Below are 21067 nucleotides of genomic sequence, written 5' to 3'. Positions count from 1 at the left end.
TGGGAGCGGATTGCCGCGAAGTACAGGAGCCACAAGACTGCCTCAATGAAGGACCATGGCAGCGAGGCGATCCGTCGGCATTGGGAGCGCCTCATGAGGGACTGCGGGCACTTCAACGGTATTTATTCTAACTTGATGACTCACATGACGAGTGGCCAGAACGAGCACATGGTCCGAGATGAGGCCATCCGGATGTATAGTAGCCAGTACTTGTCGACGAAGGGCTTCAAGTATTGGAACATCTACGATAAGCTGAAGGATCTCCCCAAATTCCGGACGGGAATGCACGACGCGCTGCACGGGAAATCGGTGCGCTCGCGACTTAGCGTTTCGGAGAGCGAGGGGAGCGCGGCCCACATCGACTTGAGTGGGGATGGTCCGCACGAGCGCCCGGAGGGAGTGAAGAAGGCGAAGGGGAGGCGGAAGGGGAAGGGCGCAACGTCGGAAGTCGCGTCGGAATCCGTCATCGACTTAGAAAAAGCCACTTATTCGAGCAATGTCGCCAATCTGACCCAGATGTACACGCTGTACTTCACCGGCGGCGGGACCCCTGAAGAAAAGGCGGCCCTCTGGAAATGCATCCAACACCTGCAGAGTACGCTGGGGCTCGATCCCGACGCCCCTCCGGCCCCTCCGTCTTAGATTTTTTTTTTTTAAATCTTTGTTTATTTGCGTTTTTTATTTGTAGTTTTTTTTTTCTCGTTGTATTATATTTTCCAATGATTAATACAACGATGAATTGTTCATTATTAGTCTATTTATTAAATACATTTGTAGGGAAAATTAAATAATATAAAAAATAATGATGTAAAAATGAAATGTTGAGTTAGGGAGAAATAAGGGAGAAATAAGGGAGAAACCAATGTAGCACTTGGCTAAAAACTGGGGATAAATTTTGGTGCTGATGTGGCGCTGATGTGGCAGGAGTTAGGGAGAAATAAGGGAGTTTTTAGGGAACTCCATTGGGAGTGCTCTAATACTTCAAAATTGTTTCCTATGTCAAAATGTTGTCAATTTGCGGGGAAAGCAAACGGCTATTGTACAATGATTAAAAACAATAAAAATAATTACGAGTATATATAAAATTCAGTAGAAAAATACTGAAATAATAATTTCTCTCTTAAATCAATAAAAGCCAATGAGGGTTTTTCTAACAAAAACAACTCAAATCAAATAAATTTCAGTTCCATTAATACATCTAGTAATTATCATTATTTCATTATTATTTGCATGGCTTATTGCTTTTTCACAGCGCTCATAATACTTTCAAATTATTCCTTTATGTCAAAATATTGTTAACCCTTAAATAAAGGGTAAAGTAAACGGCAGGTATATTATTGTACACTGAGTAAAAACAAAAAAAATATATTTATCGATATTTAAAAATTTAGTAGAAATATAAAGAAATTATAATCTCTCACTTATACTCCGTCCCAAAAATATAGACAATTTTTTTCATTTTGGTTCATCTTATGAAAATAGTCAATTTAGTTTTTCTATTTTGGTCCGTATAGAGAAATAGTCAATCTTTAATTTACTAAGTTTTTCTATTTAATAAGGTGAGCAAATTCTTAATTAACAATACTCCAATCATTTTTCTTATATATATCTCCTATTTTACAGTTGGATTATCATTTTTCTTCTATATGTCTCCTACTTTACAATTTGATTAAAACATGTGTCGTTCAAAAATGTACTTATATTTTTATGGAGTAGGGCAATATCAAACTGAAGTGAAGAAGAAGCAGGATAGTGGAATAAAGTCTTTTGTATCGAAATTGGGAGGGGAAGAAGATAGCGATACTCTATCCATAGCAGCGATCACATTGTTGATGATAGTGAGGAATCATTAGACTCTGGATTTGGGTATCAAAAGGAGATTACACCATTACTATCAAACTCATCAAGCTAAGAGGTCACCTAAATATAAAAATAACTCAAATTGAATAAAATTTAATATATTTACTTAATTTTAGTATTTCATAATGCTTACACAATCGCATGTTTACATGATAGTTAGTAAATAAGTGTACACAATAGTTAGTACATAATGAACGTAAAGTCTCAATTACAAGCGACTACTATAATACCCATAAAAAAAAGAGCAACCAACAATATGACGCTTTTCAGACTTCGGAAATTTCTTACGCTTTTTCAGACTTCGAAAATTTCTTCTGCCTTCAGGGTGGGCGGAATGGAGGGCGGACAAGGCAGTTTAGTCATTTCTATTTCACCCGCCTGGGCAGAATGGAGGGTGAATATTAGTCATTTCTAATTCACCCGCCTCAGGAGTGCGCGGACATAATGAAAGATCACTCGGCCAAGACTGTAACATGAGCATAGACAGAATTTTCTTTTCCGATTAGAAAATTTGTGAATTATAAATTTTCAAGCCTTTTGGGCAACTATAACTTTGCTCTTCTTGGCCGTTGTTACTTTGTTGTTTTTTAAAGTTGTTGAATCTCTTTTGTAGGTTGTTGAATCTCTTTTGTAGGTTCTGATTGTCATTTTCGTTTGGGCCTCGAAAAAAACAACATTGCAAATGTTGCGTCAAGACTTAGCAATGTAAGTTATTCAATAAACTTATAAATCGACATATTTATGCACGATTGATAGCAAAAATAAATTCTATTAAAATAATAGTTCACTTGGATAGAATGGACTATTTAGCGAAAAATTCATTTATTTTAGGCAAAATACATACTTAGGTCCTTATATTTTAGTCAAAATATTCATTAGGTCCTTGTACAATTTTTTCGTTTTAATAGGTCCTTATACTTTTCAAAATATTTTTATCAGGTCCTCGTACAATTTTTCGTTTTATGTAGGTCCTTGTACTTTTATCATAACTTTCATTAGGTCCTTGTACAATCTTTTATTTTAGGGACTTTTTTACATTTATCTTGAATAATAATCTAAATTTAATTAAACTTAATGAACTTTTTCATATTCCATTATTTAACTTAGCATAATCTATAAAGATACTATTATCTTGTTATCCAATAATCTCAATAAGTTGTAGAGAATAATAAAAAGATTAACCGTGGTGATTGAAGATTAAAATCGAAGTTTTTTTTAGAATAACTATCCGAATTTCAATTGATTATTTATATTTATATTGAAAGATATGTTTCCCTGAATATTTATAAATCATAAGATAAATTAAATAATAAAATTAAAAGGTTCATTAAATTTAATTAAAGTATAAGGACCTACTAAAAGTTATTATCTAAGATAAAAGTAAAAGAATATCTTAAATAAAAAATTGTATAAGGGCCTAATAAAAGTTATAATTAAAGTATAAGGACCTACTAAAACGAAAAAGTTGTACGAGGATGTGATGAAATTTATGAGAAAGGTATAAGGACCTATTAAAACGAAAAAATTGTACGAGGACTTAATGAACATTTTAATTAAAGTATAAGGACCTAAGAATGTGTTTTGCCTTTATTTTATTTCTTATTAATTAAAACTTCACACATATTTATAATATGAGGTGATGATATAAAAGGACAGATAAATGAATCAAAACAGATTAAATCATATCAAATCCAAATCTAAACAATATATTCTAGATTTATACAGAATTATATGAGAAAATAATCTAGCAACATATTTTAGATTTGTGTAGAATTATAATATGGTATTTTACATTTTCACATAGTTATATGCACAAGAAAACACGTATATTCAATATTTCACAATATGGTTATTCTTTTTATTTTATCTTATTGTAGTGGAATTTGTAAAATATTGGTGATAGAAAAGAAGTCACTTTGATCGGTCATTACGAAACAAAAAATATTCTTTTTTTGATTACCAAACAAAATAAAGATAGGAGATACCTTGCCTTATAAAAAAGAAGTGACATTGATTTCAAGTAAAAAGTTCCACAACAGAATCATTTTGTCCAACTTTATGTTAGTGATATTTATTCTCTTCATCTATTTTTAATTATCAATACTACGCCCTGCAATAAAATAAAAGAACACTTCAATTGACTATTGAAAAAGGAAAAAAACAATATTATGGCTATTTAACAACATTTGGTATTTTTCTTCTAAAGAGAAGGTCTCATTTTGAAATGTTTATATCATTGTGCTCGCACTCTAGTAGGAGTACTAGTGGAAGCTCTACTTCTAAATTTCAAGTTTGAAATTTTAAACAATTAGGATTTGATTAAGTGAATTAAATTATATTGCACAATAATATACATTAAAATTCGATAATTTAATGATCATATAATTTAATTCACACGATAATTAAATCTGAAATATCATATGCATATTTCCATCATCGGATCTAGTCTTTCACAAAGATTCTCACTTTCAATACTTCACTGAAAATACATTCGATTATTGTCTACTTTTTGCCACAAATCAAATAATACGAATAAGATCACTCAAATAAATGTAAAACATTAATAAAAATAAACTACTACTGTACCCCACGCATTTATTTTTAATCCTCTCATTTTTCTTTTTCTATAGAAATCAACATATTTAATATTAATATCTTATTTTAACCTTTTTTTTACTTTATCTTTTTTCCATTATATATTTTTTTATTTTCTTATTTTTCTACTTTAATCATTATTCACTCACATAATTCAGTAAATAATACCCCACTTTATTAATTACTCTCTCCGTCCCAACTTAATTGTCACTCTTTTCCATTTCGATTCATCCCAAATTAATTGTCACACTTCATTTTGATCATAAAGGGTAAGTAGGTCCTACATCCACTAACTCACTTCATTTACATTTTATTATAAACCAATATAAAAAAAGTGTCTCTCATATTCCATTAATTTTTTCAATCAACTTTTCTTTATATTTCTTAAAATTCGTGCTCACTCTAAGAGTGATAATTAAGTTGGGACGGAGGGAGTATCGTTACTTAACAGAAATTAAATACTTCCCCCGTCCACAAAAAACATGACACATTTACCATTTTTGACCGTCCAAAAAAAATAGAGCACATTCATTTATGGAAAGTTTTCAACAAATAATAATCATGCACATCATTCCACTAACACTATTTATCACTTACTTTTTCTCCTTTTCCCTTACATTTTTCTCTTCTCTCTTACTTTACCAATTCTACAATAAAATTCGTGTCATTCACCAATTATCCTATTTTTTGTGGAAAGAGGTAGAGGCCCACGGTTCGGAACTGCCGATTTCGGTTTTGAAAATTGTTGAACCGGAACCGAACCGCGAGGGTGTTTCGCGGTTACGGTTCCGGTTCCAAAACTGCGGGTTTCGGTTCCGAACTGATGGTTTTCCGACGGTTTTTCACAGTTCCGAACCGCCGATTTTTTTCGGTTCCGGCTTGGTTTCACGGTTTTCTGGCGGTTTTTCACGGTTCCGATTTGGAAACGCTAGGAACCGACGGTTCCGGCAAGATTTCGGTTCGAAATTTTTTTAACCTGAACCGAACCACGGTTCAAAAATCTACGATTTCGGTTCGGATAAATTCTCACGGTTTCGGTTCGAACCGTAATCGGCAGTTACGGTTTCGATTTTAACCGCCGGTTTGATAAACCTTGGGCAGGTCTAGACGGAGGGAGTATGATGAAAGGATATCTTTTTTTTCTTTAATTTATTTAACCACCCACTGCTATACACCATTTCACCATCCAATCCATCTCCCCTATTCCCACAAACAAAAATCTCACAACCCCTCTCCCCCAATCAACCTCAAACACAGTCTTTCTTCTCTCTCCACCAATTGAAGCAGCCACAATGCTGGAAGATTCAGCAGCATCTGCAATCCAATCCTCATCCCTCTGGGCCTCCATGAACAGCTGGCTCACTCCCACAGTCCTCTTCCTCCTCCTCAACCTCATGATCGCCACCATTGCCTTCACCTCCTCCACCTTCTCCCACCCCTCAAATCCCCAAAATTCCCAAAATACCCCTCCCTCCTCCACTGCCAGATCCCCCTCCCTCCTCCACCGCCTCAAATCCATCAACCTCCTCTCCTCCCCTCCCCCCCAAGACTCCTCCCTCCTCCACAAACACATCCCCGATTCCGACACCACCCACTTCGCCTCCCACTACTTCTTCCCCAACCCCCAAGAATCCCAAGAATCCGCTGCACACGAATCGCCGCCGCCCCACCTCGCCGCCGCCGCCCAAACCGGCCGGGAAACCGAGGCCCACTTCGATTTCGAGGAAAAAGCTCCGATCTTTGCCGATTTCGAGGCGGCCCACGAGGCGGAGAGTGAGAGTCTTGAAATGAGCATGGATGAGGTTTACAGCCAGCTCAATAAAGACGGCAGCAGCCACTTCAACAGAACGAAATCCGACACGAAGCCCGCCGGCGGCGAGATTCCGGCGAAATTGGCGGCGAAGATGCGGAAGTCGGCGAGCGTGAAGTCGCCGTTCAACCACTTCGAGGAGGGGGACATCGTGGAGGCGCGGCGGCCGGCGACGGCGAGGGAGGGCCGCGCCGCCGCGGCGGACGAGGGCGGCGTCGATGCGAAGGCCGACGACTTCATCAATCGGTTCAAGCAGCAGCTGAAGCTGCAGCGGCTGGATTCGATTATCAGGTACAAGGACATGATTGAAAGAGGGAGGTAAATTTGATTTACCAAAAATGGAAAAAAAAAAAGTTAAAAAAAATTATTTTGAGGGGTTGTTCTGGGATTTATGTTAAGTTGTGGGGTTCTTTTGTAATTTTTGGATTTGTTGGAGTAAATTGTGATGGTGGAATTTGGATCTTGATGGTGTCTTATTACCATGTGGTTGGATAGTTGGAGCTTTGTGTTGTGGTGGTGGCTTGAATTTGGGATGGGTATTTTGGTAATTTCAGTTGGTGTTTTTTGCATTCAATTTGTAGTGATCATGTGGTTAGGTGAATGGACGGCTAATTATTCTTAATTACTATAGTATAATTGTATTTGCTCTTTTAGTGATAGAGAACATGTTTTCATTTCGAAATGGGAAAAAAATTGAATCAGTTTAAGTAAAAGTGTAAAACAAAGGAACTCCATGAATTTTCTTTTGTAGCTTGATCTTGAATTGAATGAGTTTTTTATTTCAAATTTTACAAGAAATTGATACTTAAAAGAGTAAATTTACTTGTTCTTTATGCATAGGGTTTGTTCAGCAATGGGGAAAGCATATTTTAATTGAATTAGATGTAGTTTGATTGTCATTAGTCATTACTATGATTATTTCTTTAAGATTAAATCATGAGATTATTTTAATGGGAGAGATATTGCTATAATTATGGTATAGATGTGTTGATGCTATATCGAGTGAAATATAACATGATTGTCGGTGCATATGATGAGGGTAAAATACCGTTTGGAGAATAAATAATTCTACTATGATAATTTTTGAAATTGGATAAAGTGGGCATGTGCAATATAAATGTTGCTATAAATGCAATTACTAGATGCCATGCCACTATCGACTGTGGTCCAATAGGGATTTAAAGATGATAAAAAGGTGGAGACAAATACAAATCATACTTTTTACTATTTGACCAACATGGCCCCACCATTAGAAGAGATTTTACTTCTATGATTAGTTTTATTGTCCCAAATCTTAGGTTTGAGATGACATAACAAAACAACTTTGTCTTTGTGTATTTGTTAGGAAGGGAGAGTTTTTGGACATTTAGATATGAAATGTACAGAAATATGGAAACATTCATGATTCAACTATAGAAATATAGAAACATAAGTTGCATGATGTTGGAGTTTCCACCATATTTTTCACAAAATATTGAATGAGTAATAAATAGGATACCAACTTTATCGAATCATTTTCTTCCTCTCTCTTACTTTACCAATTTTATTTTAATTCCCGTGCCATATCCATTGTCCCATATTTTTATGGGACGGAGTGAGTATGTTGGAGTTGAACTGCATTTCTTGAAATATTAATACTAGGAAATCTATATTTCTATATGGATAATAACAAAATCGATTATTTTCTTGAAGTGAAATCACTTCTGAAATGAAGTATTGAGTGGAAAACCTATAACTAATTATGGAATGTTTGTTGTTTTGCTGCGTTTTTGAGTAGGTTATGTTAATTGCCTGTAAAACTACTACGAATAGGTGAAACTTACTTTTCACAAATTGAATGATAAATCAAAAGTTCAAGATGGACTTTTCTAGGCAAAGGGTCCATCGGTCTTATCAACGTCCTTTAGGTCGAGCACGAGGGCCCGATTACGATGCCACCGGGGCGGTACCCTTTGCTTGGGCTGCGGCCGTTGCAGCAGCAGCTGCTGCTGCCGCTGCTGCAGCAGCCGGATTGGGTAGTGACGGTGGAGAGGGCTTTGACGAGGGACTACTCGGAGTCGTGACAATCTGCTGCTGCTTCTGCTGCTGTGTATCTTGAGCTTTTACATTCTCGAGAAGCGCTTTAACCTGAGCACCTGTGAGCGTCTCCTTGTCGAGCAATTCATTGGCAAGGGCGTGGAGCTCCTTGCTATGTGTTGTGAGGATGGTCTTGGCATTGTTGTAAGCCTTTTCGAGCAAGTCTTTCACTTCCTGCTCGATGAGGAGTCGGGTCTCGGTGCTCATGCTCCTACCGTTGTCGTTGTAGTCATGGGAGACGAAGCCCAACTGTTTGCTCATGCCGTAACGGGTCACCATTGATCTCGCCATCCTGGTTGCGCTTTCCAGATCGCTTGATGCACCCGAGGTCACTTCACTTTCCCCGAAAATCAGCTCCTCAGCAACTCGGCCGCCCATGCAGACGTCAAGACGGGCAAGCATCTGCTTTCTTGATATGCTGGTCTGGTCTTTATCCGGTAGTTGAGAGACCATCCCAAGAGCATTTCCCCGTGGAACAATAGTAGCTTTATGCACTGGTAATGCCCCGTCCGTGAACATGGCTACAAGGGCGTGACCGCCCTCGTGGTACGCTGTATTCCTGCGTGATTCATCAGATATAACTGCAGATTTGCGCTCGCTTCCCATCACGATTTTATCCTTGGCATGCTCAAGATCAGCCATACTCACTGCTTTGGCGCCATCCATAGCAGCCTTAATGGCAGCGATATTCACCAAGTTCGCAAGCTCCGCACCAGAAAAACCTGGGGTACCTCTCGCGATGATCTCTATATCAACATCCTCTCCCTTGAGAACCTGTGAGATGCATAAACAATCTGCATTAGTTTAACAAGATGCATTTATCATCACCAGCATATGCATCACAGCAAATCAATAACTCTTAACATTGGCGGGTTATTATAGATTATGACAATATAGACTGATTTAAGACGCCGCAACAACAGATTCCAAATTAACAACATGAGATATAAAGAGAATTTCAAAAACATCAAGAAAATTCCAGCCGGAACCCTGTTACCTTTGACATGTAAGACTCCAAGATCTGCCTCCGCCCTTCAACATCAGGATTTGGCACGACAATATTGCGATCAAATCTTCCTGGCCTTACCAGTGCCTTATCCAATGACTCTGGATAATTGGTTGCACCTATCACAATAATCCCTTCGTTCTGCTTGAAGCCGTCAAGCTCAACAAGCAACTGGTTTAAGGTCATCTTCATGTACTTCTGATCCCTTGCATTACGCTTCCCCCCTATGGAATCTATCTCATCTATGAAAATAATACATGGCGTCATCTTTTTTGCAGCAGCAAACAGATCCCTCACTCTACGTGCTCCAACACCAACATACATTTCCTCAAATTCACTGCCACTGCTACAAAAGAATGGAACACCAGCTTCACCGGCTATGGCTCTTGCCAACATAGTTTTCCCAGTGCCAGGAGGGCCAACTAACAGAACACCTTTTGGAAGCTTGCCACCAAGTCTCGTGAAACGCTGTTATGACCAAGATAACCACCATGAAGTCAACAAACCTTTCATAACCTAGCAAAAGCATGTCCCTAAACCAACCCTTCTCAAATTAAAGGGTGAATACTATCATTTTGTAGATTAAGAGAGAATGGGGTAAAAGCCAACATAATGCAAATAAAATTCAAAGTAACAAGTCATCTTAACTTAAGATAGCTATCTACCATACTTCAGAATGGCTATCAGGCTATAAAAATATAACAAGATGATAAAACACTAGATGTAAGGATTACTTTTCCAATTTCCAGGTATCTACAAATTCTCACTCTGCGTACTGCACATTCATAATATAGGCTCATGGGTCATGATGCAGTTACCTTGGGATCACGAAGGTAAAGGACAATTTCTTCCAGCTCAAATTTTGCCTCATCAACTCCCTTCACGTCACTAAACTTTGTTTTTGATTCCATAATGGGTTGCACCTCTTCATTTAAACCAAGTCCTGCTAAGGCCAACCAATTATGAAAGCTCGAACACACATTAATCAGTCAGAAGGATTTTAGTATAAACAAGCACTTATTAAAATAGTAGATATCAGTACCTTTACCAATTCCTCTATCCTCGATGAGCGCACCAAGTCCTGACATGAGGAGGAAGGACAAACACAAACCACGGATAGTACGCCATAACTGCTCTTTGAACTGACCTCCTTCAGCAGTCACCATATGTATAGGAGCACTTGAAGTGCCAAGATTCCCATCTTTAGAAGATTTCCCTACATTTCTGAAAGCCGAAAGAGCGCCACTAGTTTCTTCATCTGCCAATGTGTTAGCAACTCCTGAGATCAAGGATATAAGAAAGGTGCATCAAAACAAAAGGTAGGTCTTTAGCTGAATTTGCAGTCATGCATGGAAAGAGCTCAATTGGTAGTGCCCATTCAAAATTGCAAGTCCATAAAGCTGATTTAGAAAGTTATGTAGGATAAAGTTCTTTTGAGCTCACCTCTGCGTAATGTCCTAAACAGCTCACTTTCATCAAGTTTATCAAGCCTAGCAAGCGCTTTGACATATTCAGCAAGAGCAGATGGATTAGAATGTAATGATGGTGTGTTCTCAAACAGCCTTATGACTTCTTCTGAATCATTTCGACGAGCGAGCTCTTTAAGATATGCAGCATCACTCGATCCCTCTGTATCACGCAATCTACGAGCTAGACTACCAAAGAGACTTGGCTTTCCTAAGGTACTTGTTCCCATATGCCTCGAAAGCGTGTGCACTGGAAAAGAAAAATAAAGCTTCACAGACATGCGTATGCAATGGCGGATGAAGTTATATAAGTGACCAAAACCACAATATTAGAAATTTTCATTTAATGCACACATCTCTAGACAATGCAATACCGGTTCAACTTTGAGGTGCCTTGTACTAAAATGCAAGCCGTAGATAGAGCTAAAATAACTTATATGAATAATGACAAAGCAAGCACTTCTAGAGTGCTAAAACTTTGCTAGCACGAACCAATTTCAAACTATGCGCTATGCCACTGAACTAATCCAATCATATATGCTCAAAATTCAGCACAAATGGAAAGATATGCATCAAAATGCATTATATCTGACTAATTAGTAATAAAGGCCTGGTGCATACCTCCTCCCCTAGCATAAGGAGAAGCTCGATACGGTCGAGCAGCCAAACCTCCCAGCTGCCTCAACTGTGACTCATGTCCTCTGACCTGAAGCCGCAAATGCATTTGTCATGTAAGTCTAGACGAGTGAAATGTACCGAATGTACAACTAATCGTGCACAAGGACAATAGCTTCTAGAGTAACAAAGCACCAATAACGTTACATCAATACATAAACTTTTTTTGTGAGATAGTTGGACAAGCGGTAGAGAGGTCAAAGCTCTCGGTTCAAGTCCTCCGTGGCGCGGCCTTTAAATTTATATTCATTTAACCATTAAAAAAAAGAACTTTAGAACAAATAATCAACAAAATCCTAAACTTTTGTGAAAGCTAATCATTATTGATATTGGCTAATAAAATATCTTTCTTTGTTTCTTCTCCAAGCTAATTAAAGAATCTTTGAAAGATTAAACTGATCGCAATATATGCATATTAATTAATTCATCTAAAACCGCACAATCTAAGAAGCAAGGAATTTTAAGATTACATTCGCCAATCAAAAAAATCAACCAATGGTAAAACCAATCACGCTAAAATCGAACGACATAGCCCCCAAAATTAGGGTTTTCGATTTCACAATGCAACTGCAACAGAGCTAAAAACTCACACAAAATATCCATAATCCATGGAAATACATAAAAATATAATCGCAAATAAACCTGATTGATGAGGCGCCTCAGTACCATCTTTCTCCAACAGTGACAATTAACCCAAAAAATTAAATGGTGAAAAAGGAAAATGTAAAATGAATTAAACACACACACTCTTCACACTATTCAAACTGGTAACAGAAACAGAACACGGATTGGAGGGCACATGAATTGATCCAAAATAACAGAGAGAGAACGATATTTTCTCCTTATTTTATTTTGGGAAATATGAATTTCCTGATTTTTCTTTCAAATGAATTGATCTATTCAAAGATATTTTTAAAAAAAATTAAAATGTATTGATTGTGTTTATTTATTGTAAATGCAAATGAAAATGAAAGTTGCATTCCCCTGGTAAAAAGTTACATCTACGAAGGAAAAAACCAAAATTTGAACAGTTATTATTATTCTAGTTATGAATATAGTTTTATAATCGATAACAAAGTTAAATTTTCTATTGTAATACAGTGTTGTTGTTGATTTAGCATACACAGTTGAGAATGATAATAAAATTAATGGATGTTACTTTCAGAAGTCACGTTAGATACAATTTCATCTGCCAGATGAGGCCTTATGGAAAAATTGAGAGGAATGTCTATATTAATTGGTTTTATGATTGAATATCAAAATTTCGGGACAAGTCAGATTATAATTCAAATTTATATTCCTTCCGTCCACAATTAAAAGTTTCACTTTTAAATGGCGTAGGTTTAAAGAAAAGTGGGTGGAAGAAAATTAGTGGAATATGGGTCCCATTTGTATATATTAGTTTTAAATGATATGTGAGTAGAATGAGTTAGTGGAATGTAGGGTCTCTTTACCATTTATAGTGATTATGAACCGGGACTCTTCTTCGTGGATAGACCAAAATGGAAAAACGGGACTCTTATTCATGGATGGAGGAAGTAATATTTTCGCTTGTTTACATGATTTAAATATATTATTCCCTCCGTCCCTGATGAAGAGTCACACTTTTCCATTTTGATCCATCCCCAATTAAGAGTCGCACTTCATTTTTACCATAAATAGTAAGTAGGTCCCACGTTCCACTAACTTAATTCACTCACATTTTATTATAAAACCAATATAAGAAAATGGGTCTCACATTCCACTAACTTTTTTCAACCAACTTCTCTTTACATTTTTTAAAACTCGTGTCCGGTCAAAATGTGACTCTTAATCGGGGACAAGGGGAGTGTTATATCAAAACTAATTTTTGGGGCATGTGAACATGTTAAGTGTGAATATAACTTAAGACATGAAAGTGGTACAAATGTTTGAAGAATCCGACTCAATAAAGTGATGGTACTAAAACTGTGACTCTCCATCTCGTTTCTTGTACTCTCACTTGACTAAAGGTGGATATCTTTTCATTTCATTTTATTTTATTTTTACTGTCGTTTCAAAGAAATTATTTCATATTTTCGTTTGCTTTCCCAGGACTTTTTTTAAATTATATTTTTATATAGTGAAGGAATATAATGGAGTTAGAACACTTAATCTCCTAAAACAATAGATTGCACCGTTTAATGTCACTAAAATGACAAGATAATTATGACTAGATAATTTCAATTTGATAACATGTATACATATTCATAATCCGTGAATCCGTTTATTACTATTGTGTGTAGCTAATTAATTGAAATAGCGAATTACTAGTAAAATAGTGAAATTTGAGTTCTACAAAAGAACACAAAAACTACACTAACTTCCAATATATCTATACATTACACGTGTACTTCCTTTGTCCTATAAGAAAAATAATTTTGAGTTGATACGAGTTTTAATCTACAATTAGTAAAGTAAGAAAAAAATTAAAAAAAATAAAGTAATTAAAGCATTGTTAGTGAAAAATGAATCTCACCTCATTAAATAGTAGTAAAAAGTTTCCAAAATAACAAAGTGCATAATCTTATTGGACGGACTAAAAAAAGAGTGCGTACTATTAGAAATGGACCACTCACCCCTTAAAAGACCTCATAAGGGGGAGGGTTATCCACACTTATATAGATTAGATTGGATCATCACCAAGTCGATGTGGGACAGAATTTAGAGAATTTAACACGCCCCCTCACATGTGGGCCGGAATGACACATCGGACTTCCATCACGTGGGTAGGCAAGAGAAGAGATATAGAGATATAATCCATCATCGACTTGGGCCCGCTCTGATACCATATTTGAAATGGGCCACTCACCACTTAAAAGGCCTCATAAGGGGGAGGGTTATTCATCCTTATATAGAAGAGATAAGATCATCACCAAGCCGATATGGGACGAGACCTCATAAGGGGGAGGGTTATCCATCCTTATATATAAGAGATAGGATCATCACCAAGCCGATGTGGGACAAGATATTAGAATTTTAACACGGCTCCTCACGTGTGGGCCGGAATGACACATCGGACTTCCATCACGTGGGTATGCAAGAGAAGAGATAAAGAGATAAACCATCATCGACTTGGGCCCTGCTCTGATACCATATTAGAAATAGGCCACTCACCCCTTAAAAGGCCTCATAAGGGGGAGGGTTATACATCCTTATATATAAGAGATAGGATCATCACCAAGCCGATGTGGGACAAGATATTAGAATTTTAACACGTACCTTATGAGACGAAGGAGTACTATACATGTACAGTTTATATACCATTCCGATCCACGCCTAATAAAATCAAAAAAATAATTATATAATATAATGGACTACCTTGCATAAGCTGGATACGTTCAGCTCAAATAGTTTCTTAGCTAAATGGCCAGAGCATATACAAAATAGGCCTATAATATTTATATATTCAATAAATTAACCTAGTTTCTTCAAATATTTCAGCAACTTGTCTCTATTATTATTTTTATTTCCATATCAATGCATAATGCATCATATACAATTATAATCACATGTTGATTAAACATGCTTTTTAGTTAAATATAATTTCAATTTGTGTTGTTATGAAGTTATTATTATCTTTGTATATTATGGAGTATGGGTCGAGTGCAGCAAATTAATTCATTATGTATATAGTCCATATATATGTCATGTGTGTGTGTGGCTGTGCGTATATATTTAACTTCGTTAATTTACAAAAAATCGATGATATGAAAATTCGTTTCACAGTCTTATATACACTGTTCGTATGAATTATTCATATAATTAAGTATCTAAAAAGGTAGAATTTAAAAATAAATGGCTACTACTTTTTTATCTACATGGATACGATTTTCTTTTTCCCATATAAAAAAAGGCTAAAATTGAATAATTCTCTCTATGTATAGATAAAGAAATAAGGACGGGATAGAATTAGACTAACACATTCGTATTACAAATCAACTTCAATTTGAAGATTAAATACTAACGAAGCCTAATTAGGATTCAATCCCATTGAAACTATCCTCAAACCCATGAAACCTAATTAGACAGGGCCGCGGAAGAGGTGGCACAGAATCCTTGTCCACTAATTTGATGATGGGGCCGGGGCCGGATCACGAGGATCAGACTATCCTCGCAACCCAGCCCCAGTTAGGGCATTTCCCCATTTACATCGCCTTCTACAGCAGGGCCATGGCTGACATCAGCAACAGCGCTGCAGCCGAGAAGGCGAGGCTGGGGTTTCGGGAGAGGGGCTTCAGGGACGGAGAGACACAGAGGGAGGGTAAAATTTAGGGGTTTCTTGCTTGAGTTTTTGCATGTACAGTTTTAACCATAAACACAATCGAACTGTCTCAACATAGTCTTACCAACGTCCTTAGGTCGAGCAAAAAGGCCCAATTAAGGTGCCACCGGGGCGGGACCTTTTGCTTGGGCTGCGGCAGTTGCAGCAACAGCTGCTGCGGCGGCTGGATTGGGAAGTAACGGTGGAGAGGGCTTTGGCGGGGGACTACTCGTACTCGTGACAATCTGCTGCTGCTTCTGCTGCTGCGTATTTTGAGCTTTAACGTTCTCGAGTAGCGCTTTAATCTGAGCACCTGAGAGTGTCTCCTTATCGAGCAATTCATTGGCAAGTGCGTGGAGTTCCTTGCTGTGTGTCGTGAGGATGGTCTTGGCATTGTTGTAAGCATTTTCGAGCAAGTCTTTCACTTCCTGCTCGATGAGGAGTCGGGTCTCGGTACTCATACTCCTGCCGTTGTCGTTGTAGTCGTGGGAGACAAAGCCCACCTGTTTGCTCATGCCGTAACGGGTCACCATTGCTCTTGCAATTCTGGTTGCACCTTCCAGATCGCTTGATGCACCCGAGGTCACTTCACTTTCCCCGAAAATCAGCTCCTCAGCAACTCTACCGCCCATGCTGACGTCAAGACGGGCAAGCATCTGCTTTCTTGATACGCTGGTCTCGTCTTTATCCGGTAGTTGAGAGACCATCCCAAGAGCATTTCCCCGTGGAACAATAGTAGCTTTGTGCACTGGTAACGCCCCATCGGTGAACATAGCTACAAGGGCGTGACCGCCCTCGTGGTAGGCTGTCATCCTGCGTGATTCATCAGATATAACTGCAGATTTGCGCTCGCTTCCCATCAGGATTTTATCCTTGGCATGCTCAAGATCAGCCATACTCACTGCTTTGGCGCCATCCATAGCAGCCTTAATGGCAGCGACATTCACCAAGTTCGCAAGCTCCGCACCAGAAAAACCTGGGGTACCTCTCGCGATGATCTCTAGATCGACATCCTCTCCCTTGAGAACCTGTGAGATGCATAAACAATCTGCATTAGTTTAACAAGAGAAACTAGATAATCAAATTATACAACTACTCTTTTCAAATTCATGATGCATTTATCATCACCTGCATATGCATCACAGCAAATCAATTAGTAACTCTTAACATTGGCGGGGTATTACAGATTATTACCATATAGAAGCTACGGTTGATTTTAGATGCCGCAACAACATATTCCAAATTAGCAAAATAAGATACAAAGAACATTTCAAAAACATCAAGAAAATTCCAGCCGGAACCTTGTTACCTTTGACATGTGTGACTCCAAGATCTGCCTCCGCCCTTCAATATCAGGATTTGGCACAACAATATTGCGATCAAATCTTCCTGGTCTCACCAGTGCCTTATCCAAGGACTCTGGGAAATTGGTTGCACCTATCACAATAATCCCTTCGTTCTGCTTGAAGCCGTCCAGCTCAACCAGCAACTGGTTTAACGTCATCTTCATGTACTGCTGATCCTTCGCATTACGCTTCCCCCCTATGGCATCTATCTCATCTATGAAAATAATGCATGGCGACCTCTTTTTTGCAGCAGCAAACAGGTCCCTCACTCTACGTGCTCCAACACCAACAAACATTTCCTCAAATTCACTGCCACTGCTAGAAAAGAATGGAACTCCAGCTTCACCGGCTATGGCTCTTGCCAACATAGTTTTCCCAGTGCCAGGAGGGCCAACTAACAGAACACCTTTTGGAAGCTTGCCGCCAAGTCTCGTGAAACGCTGCAATGAACAAGATAATCACCATGAAATCAACAAACCTTTCATAACCTAGCAAAAGGATGTCCCTAAACCAACCCTTCTCCCGATAAAGGGTGAATACTAAGCATCATTCTGTAGATTAAGAGAGAATGGGGTAAAAGCCAACATAATGTAAATAAAATTCAAAGTAACAAGTCATCTTAACTTGAGACAGCTATCTACCATACTTCAGGGTGGATATCAGGCTATAAACATATAACAAGCTGATAAAACACTAGATGTAAGGATTACTTTTCCAGGTATCTACACATCTCGGTCTGTGTACTGCACATCCATAATAGGCTCATGATGCAGTTACCTTGGGATCACGGAGGTAATGAACAATTTCTTCCAGCTCAGATTTTGCCTCATCAACTCCCTTCACGTCACTAAACTTTGTATTTGATTCCATAATGGGTTGCACCTCTTCATGTAAACCAAGTCCTGCTAAGGCCAACCAATTATGAGAGCTCGGACACACATAAATCAGTCAGAAAAGTAGTAGTACAAACAAGCACTTCTTAACATGATATATTAGTACCTTTACCAATTCCTCTATCCTCGATGAGCGCACCAAGTCCTGACATAAGGAGGAAGGCCAAACCTAAAGCACGGATAGTACGCCATATCTGCTCTTTGAACTGCCCTCCTTCAGCAGTCACCATATGTATTGGAGCACTTGAAGTACCAAGAATCCCATCTTTTGTAGATTTCCCTACATTTCTGAAAGCTGAAAGAGTGCCACTGGTTTCTTCATCTGCCAATGTGTTAGCAGCTCCTGAGATCAAGGATATAAGAAAGGTGCATTAAAACAAAAGGTAGGTCTTTTAGATTAATTTGAAGTCATATGTGGAAAGAGCTCAATTGGTAGTGCCTATTCAAATGGGAATGTCCATAAAGCTGATTTAGAAAGTTGTGGAGGATGAAGTTCTTTGGAGCTCACCTCTGCGCAATGTCCTAAACAACTCACTTTCATCAAGTCTATCAAGCCTAACAAGCGCTTTGACATATTCAGCAAGAGCAGATGGATTAGAATGTAATGATGGTGTGTTCTCAAACAGCCTTATGACTTCTTCTGAATCATTTCGACGAGCGAGCTCTTTAAGATATGCAGCATCACTTGATCCCTCTGTATCACGCAATCTACGAGCTAGACTACCAAAGAGACTTGGCTTTCCTAAGGTACTTGTTCCCATTTGCCTCGAAAGGCTGTGCACTGGAAAAGAAAAATAAAGCATTAAAGCTTCACAAACATGGGTATGCAATGGCAGATGGAGTTATATAAGTGACCAACACCACTATTAAAATTGTCCTTTAATACACACATCTAGACTCTGCAATAATGGTTCAACCTTGAGATGCCTTGTAGTACTAAATTGCAAGCTGTAGATGGAAGAAAGGAATAGGAAAGCCTCAAATAAAGAAATTCAACATTTGTAAGCTGAAAGATAGATGATTATCGTTGATTCATGTACCAATAGCCTAGTATATTAAAAAGAAAATAGGAAGTCCCTATCAAATAATCTCATTGGATCATTATGGAGCTTAAACACCTCATACGAATAATGACGAAGCAAGCACTCCATGATTGTGAAAACTATGCCAGTACGAACCAATTCCAAACCTATGCCACTGAACCAACCCAATCATATATGCTCAAAATTAAAAAAATCAGCCTAAATGGAATCAGATGCATCACGATCCATTTCATCTAATAATACTAGCAACAAAGGACCGGTGCATACCTCCTCCCTTAGCATAAGGAGAAGCTTGATACGGTCGAGCAGCCAAACTTCCCAGCTGCCTCAACTGTGACTCATGTCCTCTGACCTGAAGCCACAAATGCATTTGTCATGTAAGTACAGACGAGTGAAGCGACTCATTCTAAAACAAAACAAATACCACAACAAATCCCACACAAAGACGATTGCTTCTAGAATAACAAAGCACCGATAACACTACATCAAAATAGAACTTTGTAAGGACAAATAATCATCAAAATCCTAAACTTGTGTGAAAGTAAATCATCGATATTGGCTTATAAAATTTCATTCTTTGTTCTGCAACCTAATTAAAGAACATCTTTTCAAAGATTAACTCGATCGCAATATATGCATATTCATTAATTCATCTAAAACCGCACAATCGAGATATTCTTCTGGAAGTCAACAAGGATTTCACGATTTCATTCGCCTATCACAGAAATCCACCCAAACGGTAGTAAAACCAATCACGCGGCATAACCCTAAAATTAGGGTTTTCGATTTCACAGTGCAACGAATTACAACAGAGCTAAAAACTCACACCGAAATACATAATCCATGGAAATACATAAAAATATGAACACAAATAAATCCAATTGACCTGATTGATGAGGCGTCTCAGTACCATCTTTCCCCAACAGTGACAACAGACTCAGAAATAAAAAACGGTGAAAACAGGAAAATGTTAAATGAATAAAACACACACACTCTTCAAACAGCTATATAATCGGTAACCGAGCACGAATTGGAGGGCAAATGGATTGATCTAAAAATGAGAAGTAGAGAGAGCGTGACGGAGAAGAGAGAGAGAGAGGGCGAGGACAATATCGCTATATTCTCCGAAATTAGTTATTGCTCGTTGCTAAAATGGGCATCGTGTTAAAATGCGCACCTTGGACTTTTCTCTCCTTGTTTTATTTAGTGAAATATGGTCTTCATCTTAAAATGAAGTGAAATATTCAAAGATATTTCTAAAAATTTAAAATTTCTTGATTGGGTCTATTCATTACAAATGCAAATGAAAATAAGTTTCATTAACAAAGTGACCTCAGGATTCTATCTTTGAAAAGATATAAGACGCTAAAACATTTCATCGTGTTATCCATCAACATCATTACTATTATATTATATTTGAACATACTCCACGATATGTTTACGATCTACGAAGTGTACACTAGTAGGACCTATTGACTAGTCATACCTAAATTTGATGAAACATATACAAAGCCGCTTCATATACGTCCGATAAAAACACAAAAAAACAAAAAAACATGGCAGAACAAACATATTCCACATCTTTTTCATGTCAAAACATATGGCAAAACAAACATATTCCACACCTTTTTCATGTCAAAACATACTTAGAATATAGTCATTATTTAAAAAGAAAATCCTCAATTTGTATTTCAGTTTTATTCTCAAATAGCATGCAAAAATCATTTAAAACAATGCATGTATTACAAGTGATGTTCATATTACCCTTCGATATTCTTAGAAAATTCTGAAATTTTCCACCACTCTAAAATGTAGTGTTCGTCCTTTGTTTAATTCTTCTCACAGCAGCCCGAGCTTCCTATCTCTTTTTATAGTACTCCCTCCGTCCTTGAAAATTTGTTACCTATTTTCTTTTTCGTCCGTCCCTAAAAAATTTTCACCTTTCACTTTTACCATTTTGGTAATGGACCCCACATTCCAGTAACTCATTCTCTCTCACATTTTATTTTAAAACT

The 21067-nt window shown here is 37.7% G+C and overlaps 3 protein-coding genes across 6 annotated transcripts; 1 reads left to right on the top strand and 2 right to left on the bottom strand.

Moving 5' to 3' along the window:
- The first annotated feature begins 5631 nt into the window (after positions 1–5631).
- On the top strand, positions 5632–6887 carry LOC125211851 (bromodomain protein (DUF761)). The gene has a single exon (XM_048111793.2). It carries the CDS (start codon positions 5748–5750, stop codon positions 6585–6587), a length of 840 nt encoding a protein of 279 aa, XP_047967750.1. The 5' UTR covers positions 5632–5747; the 3' UTR covers positions 6588–6887.
- Positions 6888–8074: 1187 nt separating this feature from the next.
- Positions 8075–12404, bottom strand: LOC148929944 (ATP-dependent zinc metalloprotease FTSH 4, mitochondrial-like). Of its 3 annotated transcripts, none has more exons than XM_089068096.1 (7): positions 12131–12404; positions 11435–11519; positions 10791–11063; positions 10390–10605; positions 10166–10293; positions 9339–9815; positions 8075–9115 (listed from the first exon to the last, which is right to left on the bottom strand). In XM_089068096.1, the coding sequence occupies exons 1-7, from the start codon at positions 12155–12157 to the stop codon at positions 8192–8194; spliced, it is 2130 nt and encodes a 709-aa protein (XP_088924222.1). In that variant the 5' UTR covers positions 12158–12404; the 3' UTR covers positions 8075–8191. The 3 variants fall into 3 exon arrangements, with proteins under 3 accessions (XP_088924222.1, XP_088924220.1, XP_088924221.1); XM_089068094.1 differs by having other exon boundaries at positions 10390–10626; positions 12131–12403; XM_089068095.1 differs by having other exon boundaries at positions 10166–10290; positions 10390–10626; positions 12131–12401.
- A 2965-nt stretch (positions 12405–15369) lies between these two features.
- Positions 15370–20227, bottom strand: LOC125211850 (ATP-dependent zinc metalloprotease FTSH 4, mitochondrial). 2 transcript variants are annotated; one of them, XM_048111791.2, is made up of 7 exons: positions 19939–20227; positions 19320–19404; positions 18518–18790; positions 18116–18352; positions 17894–18021; positions 17080–17556; positions 15370–16798 (listed from the first exon to the last, which is right to left on the bottom strand). In XM_048111791.2, exons 1-7 carry the CDS (start codon positions 19963–19965, stop codon positions 15887–15889), a joined length of 2139 nt encoding a protein of 712 aa, XP_047967748.1. In that variant the 5' UTR covers positions 19966–20227; the 3' UTR covers positions 15370–15886. The 2 variants fall into 2 exon arrangements, with proteins under 2 accessions (XP_047967748.1, XP_047967749.1); XM_048111792.2 differs by having other exon boundaries at positions 17894–18018.
- Between the last annotated feature and the right edge of the window lie 840 nt (positions 20228–21067).

Source organism: Salvia hispanica, chromosome 3 (assembly GCF_029641045.1).
Source record: "Salvia hispanica isolate PSC_SH4W2 chromosome 3, Shi_PSC_v1, whole genome shotgun sequence".
NCBI classification, from domain to species: domain Eukaryota; kingdom Viridiplantae; phylum Streptophyta; class Magnoliopsida; order Lamiales; family Lamiaceae; genus Salvia; species Salvia hispanica.
The sequence above is the reverse complement of the archived record's forward strand: the minus strand, read 5'-3'. Positions and strand labels throughout refer to the sequence as shown.